At 49.4% G+C, this 11,434-nt stretch overlaps 1 protein-coding gene across 5 annotated transcripts in view; it reads right to left on the bottom strand.

Annotated features, from left to right (window-relative positions):
• Nucleotides 1-765: 765 nt before the first annotated feature.
• Nucleotides 766-11,434, bottom strand: part of LOC135397244 (bromodomain and WD repeat-containing DDB_G0285837-like) — an 87,872-nt gene continuing 77,203 nt past the window's right edge. For 4 of the 5 annotated variants that reach the window (XM_064628682.1, XM_064628683.1, XM_064628684.1 and 1 more), the window contains 7 exons: nucleotides 10,240-10,458; nucleotides 8,313-8,479; nucleotides 6,343-6,555; nucleotides 5,717-5,844; nucleotides 4,492-4,621; nucleotides 2,581-2,874; nucleotides 766-1,028 (listed from right to left, as the gene is read on the bottom strand). In XM_064628682.1, coding sequence (XP_064484752.1) covers nucleotides 867-1,028; nucleotides 2,581-2,874; nucleotides 4,492-4,621; nucleotides 5,717-5,844; nucleotides 6,343-6,555; nucleotides 8,313-8,479; nucleotides 10,240-10,458 — 1,313 coding nt within the window. In that variant the 3' untranslated portion in view covers nucleotides 766-866. Of the gene's footprint in view, nucleotides 1,029-2,580; nucleotides 2,875-3,298; nucleotides 3,409-4,491; nucleotides 4,622-5,716; nucleotides 5,845-6,342; nucleotides 6,556-8,312; nucleotides 8,480-10,239; nucleotides 10,459-11,434 lie in introns of those variants that run through there. The other variant, XM_064628685.1, reaches the window with a different exon arrangement.

The raw sequence follows: 11,434 nt of genomic DNA, 5'->3' as shown, positions 1-11,434 counted from the left end.
CTAAAAGGCAGTGGCCGATGTATTTCTGTGAGCGCCACGAAGGTGACGAACTGGTACAGGAACGGTATAAGTATGGTGAAGGGTGTGATTCAGGTACTGCGGTACCGGGGCACACTTAAGGGTGTCTGGCCATTAAAGGAGCACAGAAAGCCATCCAAAGCATTGCGAAAGAATTTCGCACCCGAACATTGACGCGCACGTGCCCGCTTTAACTAACACCGCCTAGATACAGAAAGCATGTGAACTTGTCGCCGTGACGACTCCGAATCTGTAGGCGCAGCGCGTACAGTACTTCCACGTAATGGCGGCCCACGGTATGGGCGGTATGGGTGAGCGTTATTGGTATTATGCTCGAAACCCTGCATATGGCGGGAACTGTTCGTGTCGGATCTGAGACATGCGCTTCCCAATACTATAAAATCTGAATCAACGAAACAAAACGAAGAAAAACGAATGCCAGCTGCTTTACAGACTATAGGAGTCTCTGCAGAATTTCTATTGAAACGCTGAGCAGCATATGGCAGTTTTGCAGATGGAAATTTATACTTTTGGACAAAAGAGCGGAATGGGAAACAATATCCACGTACGAGTCGAAACGAAACCGCGCGGCTCAGGAGCGCAAGACCGTCGCCGTCGGAGGCTCACCTGGGCCAGGAAATCGAAGCCCAGTTTCACTCCTACCACTGCGAGGCCCCTATGTAGAAACCTATGAATATACACCGGAATATGATACTCTGCATAATAAGCATTCAGGTTCCTAAAAAATGTGCAATCAATCACCTTTATTGCTTACGCAAGCTCAGAACGACTAAAGGGAAAAAGAAAAAGAATGCGCCGAACCAATGGAGTAACTCCCCTCCATTCTTTCACGGGTTCGCTGTGGGTCGTAGGTCGTTGAGAAAGTTTCTCACTGCTTTCACTCTTGCAAATTGTCCAGTAGAACACTGTTCTCCGTAATCGAACGGGATGTCCACTAGCAGAATGCCAAACTTCTTGCTGCTTTGCACATTCACCTTAGCTTTGTTGTACTGAAAAGGTAAAGCAGTTCCAGCGTTATCACGATACCAAATATACATTTCCGATAACATATCGCTCTGGCTAAGCCAGTGGCGGTCCCAAGGGAAGGGGGGCGTTGGGGGCGGTCGCCCCCCAAAAGCATAGCCTGGTCCAGTGGCCTGGTCCGTCTGTTTCCCTGTGACTCTCAAGGAGAGCGAAGAGGGCGCACCCCCAAACTTTAAGACAAGTTTCCCATCGTCTAGCATACCCCTCCCCCCCCTCGCACCCAATTGGATAGAGACTGGCTAAAGTACTTCGCTGGGACTGCCCCTGGGCTAAGCTGGCAAATTCGTAACCACCAGAATAACGCCAACTCGGCGCAACGAATAATGTTGCGACAACTTGCGACCTTCCTCTGGAAGAGGCAGCTTGCGTAACCTCGAGGCAAGGTTGTTTCGATTAATAAGCTCGTACTGGGTAGCACGCCGTACCTGTCTATTAGTACACCTGTAGATTTTAGACAGGATAAATCGCAAGCTTCTCCATTCCAGACAAGTATGTCGCAAGCTGTACTCTTACAGCGTCCATTAGTTACGCATGCTATAGTAGTCCATTGACAGTACCGATAAACTCAGGCAGGGGGCGCACGGAGGGGGGCAAGGAGGTAGTTGCCCCTTCAACCCCTGGCTACATTGATTCCACTGAACCCGACGATTTTTTTGTTCTCTACCTTCCAGAAGCCAAGCCAAGTTTGAGCCAAGACAACGCAAAGTTGTGGGCGCTGTCGACACACTGAACTAGATGCAGATTCCGTACCCCCCCCCCCTTTCCAAAACGCTCTGAGTCCCCCTCCCTTCCTGGAAGAAATTCCTGGCGGTGCCCACGCACGGATCCTGCAGAGGGAGGGGGGATCTCCTGACACCCCGCAGTGAAGCTGGAATTCCTGATCGTAGTGTGTCAACGTGGCCTTCCAAGGCGAAGTGTACAGAGCCTCCCATTGGCTTTTAGCTTGGCTTGGATTTTAGGTTCAATTAGGGTGTCTCTTACTCTTCGTTACTCTCCCTCCATTGCTATACAAGGCACATCAGATAGTGTATGCGTCGGGGTTCATCTTTCCATGGTGGAAAGGAGGAGCTTCTCTGGAGCCACGCAGGGGTCACGTTACCTGAATAGCCCAATGAGGTCGCTTTGCACACGTCACTTTGATGGCTACCTCGACGCGCTACCACCACACCGCTCCAAACTCCTCTATAGCGAACACCTTTTTAACGAAAATACCACTACAGCAAATTTTTTTTGCGGTCCCGCTGGAGCCCTATAGGTCCAATAATGGACATCCTTTTTAACGAAAATACCTTTACTGCAAATTTTTTTTGCTCTCCCCTGAGTTTCGTTGTAAAGGAGTTCGTTGTAAGGAGGAGGACTGTATTTCGAAACCACAGAAAATATGCGTTGTGGGCTCCCAGATATATGCACGAAACCAAAACCGGAAGGCGATCGAGCGGGTGATGTCACTGCGAGTATCCCCCAATCTCGGCTTCACTTTTCAGAGCAATAGGGCTCGCTGTCTACTACGCCACTTACCAATTCAGCCAGGTTCTCCGCTTTACTGAAGGAGTAGACGAATCGCTTTCCGGTCACGTAGCCCCAGTGGACAGATTCAGTGTTGTTCGTGTGATAAACGAGATTCGCTGACGGGATGAGACATATGTCGTTCATGTCGGTAACTGCGCTGGAGACACAGGCATCTTTGAACCTCGTGTTACTAGGCGACGCGCCGGAGGAGATGGAGTGCATATTCGCAGCCATAGAGAAGGAAATGCCGAATGCCTGCAGGTCGGAGCCTGGTGCGGCAGAGAGCATTTCGGAGGCTCGTTGCTGCGTGCGAAAATTCGGTCCCCTTTAGTAGTAGTACGTTGATGACCCTCGTACGTATAAGGTCACGAGCGGGCACGAGACATGTGGTTAGTGTTATCCATTCATTCTCACGTCCATTCACTCGCGATGTAACCTCGCAGCGACAGACTGCCTAACTGCCGACAGACTGGTTCAGTTGTGCCTAATCCCTCAGGGCAGATGTCTTTCGACATCACAGGCAAAGTAAATAAAATGAAAAGAAGAATGACGAATACTACTTGGTACTTGAATACGAAGAAGGATCGACAACACAACAGAACGGCACAACATAAATGTCATTTTTGCGTCGAGCTCCACAGACAGGTGGGCATTCTAATGGCTACAATCTATAAATTTAGATATTGACTACACGAAAGTGAAAGACAGCAGAATGAGCTATACTCTGTAAAAGCCATTCCACGTTTTAAAAATGTATTTTAGTTAGTGTTAGTTTTTTCGAGAGGATGTCAGCCTGGCATTTTTGATGTCCTCATAGCTTCTCTTTTTATAGAATGTCTGCAAAAGATAAACATCCTGTATATAGCACACACACACACAAAAGAAAAAAAAAGAAAGTCATAATCTAAACATACCACAAGTACTTTGCGAGCGACTTTTCGAACGTGTTAAAACCACGACCTACTAGATTACAACGACCATGTCACAGGCACCCCCTAGCAGTGGCGCTGCTCATCGACCCTGTTATTGCTTTCTCAAATTTCGCAATACTTTGTACTTCAGCTTACCTTAATATTTTTGTACAAGCGGTGGATTTCCCACGGGAGATGCTTCCATTATCATTCATTATCAAGATGATTATCATTCTACGCGTACGTCCAGTGCTGCGCGTTCAAAATGTTGTCCAATCATGATTTAGATCTCGCAGGCCGTTGAGTGGCGCCCCTAGCGGATAGTGCGGACGGGCTCCTCATAGGGGTCGTTATAATCTTGTAGGTCGTGGTTAAAGCACATGCTTCGGCGTTCGGTAAGGAATTGCTTTTTCGAAGTTGGAATTTCGCGATCTTTCGCGTTCGTACTTCGAAAGGTTCGCTACGTCTAGCACTAAATCTCAGTACATCTCTTGTACACAAACTTCGCCCGCCCTCAGTTAAATGGTTCAGAACATACAGACCCCTTGACACCTTGAGTTCAGGAACTACTTGTAGCGACGGGGGCTAAATTTTGGGGTAAGAGGGACTTATACGTAGATTGTATACGTAAGGACCATATAAGCTGCAGTCGTTAGCTGTAGCTTCGTGGCGACCCATTGCAGGGAATGGATCATCTGTAGAAAGCGCAGGCGGTGATGCCGATTACCACGACTGTGCCGCAAAACGGGATGGTTGGCTGGAAGGGAGTCATGCGATTCTGTGCTGCGGAACTGTGCCAATGATGAAGTACCAACCTTACGAATGTTACGAGAACCCACTTAGGCCCGCTGCAAGCTGCTCCAAATGGGATTCCAGCTGACTGCGGATTGGTCTCAAACCTCAGTGCACAGATCATATCCCTCTCGGTGGTTTTGTTCAGCTCAATACAACGCAGCGTGTGTGTTCACAGAAGCGTATATAGTCGACCGCGTGGGTCGTCCAAACTTACCACGGAAGGATAGGAGTTGTCCTTGATGGTAGCTTGCGACCACGCGCTAGTGGGGTAGATAAAGCAGTTGGGTGCCTTCATAGGAGGAACTGGTGTGATGTGGCTTTGCACAATGAGCATGTTCATGCGGCTGCAAAAGAGAAGAAGAAGAGAAGAGTTTTGAAAGGGAGCCGCTTCTTTCTTATTTTTTTTCGGCAGTTGTCTGAGCCACTCGACAAAAACTACCAGCAAATTATTTACAATTGAAATTTACATCTAGCACATTAGCTGGCTATATAACTGCTCATAAGGCCTGCGTTATGCCACTACGGGCTACGATTATGCGAAGGAAAAATGCGAATAAATAAACGAACTAAGATCAGCGCCGCTTGTCAGCACTGCTGCGGAGGACCCGGCAGCAACGACATCAGCCTGGCGTACATCTCAAACAGAAGAGGGCGGAGCACACAGGCGGGAGAAAGGCTTCTGATGCCGTATTTACTAAACGGTGCGACTCGTCGGCGAGACGCGTCTTCTAACAAAACGCAATGAACGAAAAGAAAAAATGGCGTTCCTTCACGAATTTTTTGCGGACGATTTATCGAACGGATTTTTGTTATGAAAACGGCTACGATATCAGGTGACCGAAAGGAACAGATGTTCTCATTGGGACAACTTTGTAGCTAAAGGTAATTAACGAAAGTTAATTAAGACATTGCCTTTGGACTAGGGAGTGCCCTTCAGCATATGCTATATTGCAATTGATTTCATCTTGGAAAAGTGTTATGTTTGCAGTTAGCCGTTCCAAGCACAATCCTCCATCTTGGAGAAAATTGTGTCATGGCTGCTCCCATGGAAAACAGTAACCAATGAAATGCGCCTAAGTTTGAATGACAGATCGAGCCCCTTTTTTAGGCTCCTTCTAATGGCCAGACACCCTATGGCATACACGACACTGGTGAAAACACCCAAGCGAGTGGCAGCCGGACAAGGCCAAGCGGCGAGCTACGAGTGGGAGATAAGATACTTGGAATGCTAAAAGGGTTGTCGACGTTTAGCATTCCAAGTATCTTAAATGTAAATAAATTATCCCTTTTTTCTTACTTCCCGTACCTTCGTAGTCTGTGTTTCAATTTTCATTTCAGCTACATATATTCGCGGTCGTCCGAACCCCGTTCACCAAGTATATATATATATATATATATATTCCGAAGCTACAGTAGCACAAAACCCGTTGGCAAGGTACCTTATAGCATGGGCATACCGCAGGAATGCGGCGCTTAGCGATGCAGTTCCTGACGCCAGTTGCACTCCAACGAAGAAAGTGTTCACGCCGGCACCCCTTTGGGCTGCAGTCATAGCGTTGAAGATTTTCTGAAAAATTGGTGGTGATGAAGCTGGTGAATAGAATAGAATATATTCGTTCGTGTTGCGCACACCTCATGCAATGGCCGAACGTGCGGCCGCAGTGATGTCGTGACTAACGCTCCGGGGTAAATGTTCGTCCTGAGCAGACACGCATTCCCACCCAATGCAGCGTAGCGTCATACAGACAATATGGAAGTAGCTCGTGGAAGTCAGCTAGTGAGCTCTCTGTCCAGCCATTTTACCTGATGACATTCCTGAACTAGTTATTTCTAGCACATGAATTGGACATTACTAGTGTAGACGGACTAGAAGCTGTTACTTCCCCAGCCTATACTTTTTAAAGGGCGCTACCGCAAGGCTGCAATCATGTCCGAGTAATCTACTCTGGCTGTACTTGGCAGGGAATGCAGTTGCGAAACCGCCATAATGAGGGAAAAGCACGAATGGTCTTATACGCACGTGCCCTATCCATGCCATTTGAGCCAACGTGCTATAGTGACTTACGTTGAACAGTTCTCTGAGTTTGGTTCCTTCCGTACCGGAAAGAACGGCCACTGTTCCGTAGCAGTTGAGAACCCCGAAGGACCTGTACCCTTTGGCGAACAGCTGCTTCAGTTCATTGGTGACAGTGGTCGAGAGACTCGCCGACAAGCGCGTGGCATATTTTCCTGGAAACGAAATGCCAAACTCTGGCTTCGGCTGTTCTGTCCACGACACCTGCAAGTAAGTGTAGTATCTCAGTCGCCAGTCGATTGAAGCGCGGAGCTGTTCCCACACAAAAATTGTACGACGCCTCACGCAAGAAAAAAAGGAGGAAAAAAGGAGGAAAAAAGGAGGAGGAGGAGGACGCAAGTAAAGGAGGAGGAGTAATTGCAGCTTCTACTCCCCTAGTCTGAAATTTTAGTCCCCTAATCCGACATTTAGTCCCGACATTTAGTCCCCAGGACTGCAAATTACGCCACTAAATTTCGCGAATGGACGCCCGAATGCAACAGTCTACGTAAATATGTGCCCTTGGTCAATTTGAACGACATAAGGCTCGGCCAACGTAGCAATTTTCCTCCCACACAGTAAGAAATAGTTAGCGCATCTTTCTTCGCAAATTGTGCCCTAGTATGGCGCAAGATTTTATATAACTCGATATATCACGGTTTGCTTCAAAGTATGTATTTTCATGCATGCACACCAATTATGTACCTGGGACTCTGGGACAGCGCGTGAAATGCAGTCCCCACTCCGACATTCATTTACTCCCGTGCATTTACTCCCGAAAGGGACTATTTTGTGGGGGGGAGGAGAGGAAAAGGAGGGGTTGCGCAAGCAACGACGAACCCTCGCCCCATCCCTCTTCCTCCATCCCAAGCTCATGTTAACCGCTCCGTCCTAGACACCGGCTGGCTGGTTGGCCACTTGTCTACAACGGGAATGGTGCACTCTCATACTCCTGTCACACGGGCATTTTCGATCCTGCTCGACCGAACCTGCTTGAACCCAATGCAGATCGGATGGTGCTACACGGCCGCTTCCAAGCAGGATCGAACTTTGATCCTGCTTGACAGTTCCCATAACAGGATTGAGAATTTCAAGACTGCTCGACGGCCGCCATTTGCATCCTCGACCCCGGTGAACTGTCATAACTTAAGACGGACATGCGCGCGAAGCTACAAATGATGCTTACATCGGTATACCACTGATATCGCTGTTATATAGGAAACGCGAAATTAATGAGTTCCGTTTATTCATTTGCACAGGTCAACCATTCAATGCGCATTGAATGTGGCCGTGTAGCAGCGTCAAAACTCGAGCGTGCTCGGCAATTTCAACGCAGATCGGATTCGAGAAGGATCGAAATGCCCGTGTGACAGGGGTATTAGAAATGAATTAGGAACAGCATAAGTGTCACAAAAAAGGCGTACGCCTCCCGTTTTGAACAAATCAGGGCAGATAACGATATCGTTTGAGATGATGGTTGGCTAAGAGCGTGCTATGCGGTGAGTGTGCTTGCCCGCATCTACTTCGCGCAGGTGTTTCCCGGCACCGCCGCCCCCCCACGTGTGGTCGTATTTACGCAGCGCCTGGCAACCCAGATTTTTTTTTTTGCACGTTTCTCTGGCAAAGATTATTCACTGCGTGGTAGCGGATGCCTAACATGTAGGTATGGCGTCACTACGGCAGGTTGGTTGGGAGGAGAATACCGTGACGTCACCCAGCATTGGCGTCTGCTTCGAAACCTGCATTCTCCCTTGCCGGATGATGTCTGCAGTGTGTTGTTTTCAGAGCGCACTCGCTTAACAGAGGCGAATTCGTTTGAATAAAATCTACGCAAATTTTGGAAAGATCTATTTTGCGTTACGGATATACCACAACATTTATTGGGATTTTCTTGCGGAGTCGCACTTTAAGGGTCCAGTACGCAGTACTGCACCCCGAACATGTACCCGATAGATGACAGAATATTTTGGGTTGAAACTCACGCTTTTGAACGCAGTCCAGGCGTACTGATCTTCAGACCCGATGAGCCCAGCTGTTGTGGGAATGACACTGTCGAAGATTAAGTAATCGCATCCCAGCGATTTGTAAACTTGATCGTTCTCGAAATGTTGACCCACGGTGCACATGAGGAAGAGGTAGGGGACGTGCGCTAGAATAAAAATAAAATAAAATAAAAATAAAAAGAAAGAAAGACCCGGGTGAGTCCCCCATATTTGACAACACCAAGCGCATTCGATGCGGCTGGGCTACAGCGGCCACATGTTTCACATGAATGGGACCGTTCTGAAGGAACAACCGCAGTTTCTTATAGCTGGTAATCAAGATGTGCGGATTTTATTCCTTCCGCTACATACATCGGGCTTTTTCGATCGCGGCACATCTGCGAACTCTGTACTTGCGCGAAAGATGCGCAGCCAGCAGTCCGCCTATGCTGTAACTCCGCAGCGTTCATGTTGCCAGACGACGTGGAGGATACCACGATGAGACGCGATGTGCGGACCGAGTGGGCAGCCAAGGTCGTAGGGAAGGTTAGGAACTGGTTGGTTCCAGTCTCACCACAGGCTGTGCTGCTGGGGTTTCTGACAGGCCTTCCACAGAAAAAGCCGGCACAGTTTTCCCTGAAGTCGGGCCAGGACGCATTCCACTGTCCTGTACTCCATCCTGTCCACGGCGCCATGAACGCCGCTTGTACTCACGGTTGCCTCGTGGAGGTGGTGTGCACGAGGCACGACCGACGGCGATGGTAGTACGCCACGGAGAGGCAGTGGTCTCCATGGCGTGGCCATCGTCGTCGTTGTGTAACGTTCGGCTACAGTACTCCCGCCCCCTTCTCCAGACGAGGAGCGACGATAAAGAACCACGTCTACATCGCAGGTGAGCAAAAGCGACAGTGGATGACGAGCACTGTTGGACGTGTTCACGGCACGGCACAGCCCACGTTGCAGGAGATGGTCGATGAGGCTCGCGGGCGTGCTCGTGGGTGAAGTCGTCGGGCGTCGGAGTCGTGTGTAGAGGTGTGCGTCACGCCGCTGTCATGCCGCCTTGAATCGGCGCGCACGGCGCGTTAGCTCCGCAAAGCAACTGTGGCTACGAGGAGCGTACGGTTGCTGACGGACGTGGAGAGAGGACAGCAGAAAGGAGTGGGGGTAGTATGCGTCCTGGTCAGACTTCAGGAGAGCTGTGCCAACATTCGGAAACCCAGGCAAAACCTCAGACAGCACAGCCGGTGGTATAGGACCCGAAGCCACCACCTCCAGTCTTCAGCACAACCTTGGCTACCACCAACGAGAGGGATCTAGTCCATTACATTGCTGAATAAAGTCTCGGGTACTCGGGGGGATGGGCATGCGTAGCTCGGCGTCGGGCAAACGGATACCGCCTCGAAAACCTGAGTCCAGAGTGCCACGCTATCCATTACATCATAGACCGCATTTGGAATGCTGTCTATACAAAGACAAATACAAGAACCAATTAGCTTCTAATTATTTCGGAGTTTGCAATATTTATAGCAATATTTATAGAATAGTAAAATGACGCAGTGAATACCTTGTGGCACTGCGTAAGCATTTTGCTGTTTTGCCGTAGTGTTTTATGGCGCAAACGCAACTCTGGCCATGAAGCAGTCTTATTCATATTCATCATCATTCGTAATATTCATACCGCAGGCACCGCATCGGTTCACAGCACTCGGTCCAGAGCTTGCCTTTGAGACAGCACTGCCCGCATGCGTACGCCATTGATACGATTGCCGTTGTGAATTGAATGTAACGGCCAAAGTAACGCGTTACTTCTATACTCGTGACTTGACAGTCAAGGTCGCCGTTCCGAGTCTATAGACAGGGGCGGTCGACGTATTGAATCGTCGAATACAGGACCGACAGTCTGCAAAAATTCTGCTTTGTAGCTTACTGGTCGTCGTCGTTGTAGTGGTTGTTGTGGTTGTAGTGGTTGTTGTGGTTGTCGTCGTTGTAGTGCTTGTCGTCGTTGTCGTGGTAGTTGTCGTGCCAGGGCTATCAGTAGGGTTGGGAGCATCGCCACCGCCATACGATGGCGGGGGGTAGTTGTCGCCGTCGTCGTCGTCATTTCCTCCGGCGCCGCCGGCTCCTCCTTTCGAGCCGATTTCTTCACCTTAGAAAGCGGAACCGTGCAAAAACATTATTTCAGCCGCCACTGTTGGTCCAAAGCGTCGTGAACTCACGAAACTGGACTTGCTACGTGACACTGCCTCAGCTGCAAATGCGTTAAATGTGACAGCCTTTCAACTACATGCACTGATTGATGTCACTCAAGGTATTTGTCCACACTAATTCGTCGCGTGGTTGGAAATTGGACAATTCGACAATTTATGAATCGTTTCAAGCTCGTGTAGGGATCGATGCTTCCTTCAGCGGACACTTTTACTTGCATCTTGTCTGCCCTCTAAACCGGAAGTATCCCCCTCCCCCCCCGATGTAAGTTCTCCCCGCGCGTGGGTATGATACTGTAATTCTTTAAAATGACGACGACGGTGATTTTCGTGTAATGGACACGTAATTAGAACGTGCACCACGGAGAGCTGCTCCCCACACAGCAAGTAGTGTGCTGCTTTCCCAGAGGGGCCCCCGAAGGGTCCGACACAACCTCTGGGTTCACTCAACCACCGCCAGGATCCTCCTTTCCCCGGACACGGCAAAGTCATGCACAGTAGAGCCCTGCGCGGATGAGATTTTTGGCATCCGCATCCGACCCGCATCCGCGCACACGTTATCCACATCCGATCCGCATCCGCTGCATACACGACCATTTACATCCGCATCCGATCCGCTAAGTAAAACGCAATATCCGCATCCGATCCGCAAAATCCGCAAGTTTCGAAGGACGCGTAAATACCGCCGGAAGAATGTTGATATAATTTCGGATGCCTCCATGCTGTCACGGAAGGGATCACGACGATAAGCAAAGGTAAACCTTTCAACAAACGCGATATGGAGAGACTTCTGGAACGCGTGGAACGCTACCTCGCGTCGGTGCTCGCGTGGACGCCACAATGCCTCCTCTCCCGTCTTGGCCGTGCATGGTCAAAGGTGAACCTGAGCATGCGTTCGCTGTCGGCTCGCAATACAAA

Source organism: Ornithodoros turicata, chromosome 6 (assembly GCF_037126465.1).
Source record: "Ornithodoros turicata isolate Travis chromosome 6, ASM3712646v1, whole genome shotgun sequence".
NCBI classification, from domain to species: Eukaryota; Metazoa; Arthropoda; class Arachnida; order Ixodida; family Argasidae; genus Ornithodoros; species Ornithodoros turicata.
Note: the sequence above shows the minus strand (reverse complement) of the source record. Positions and strands in the feature narration are given on the sequence as shown.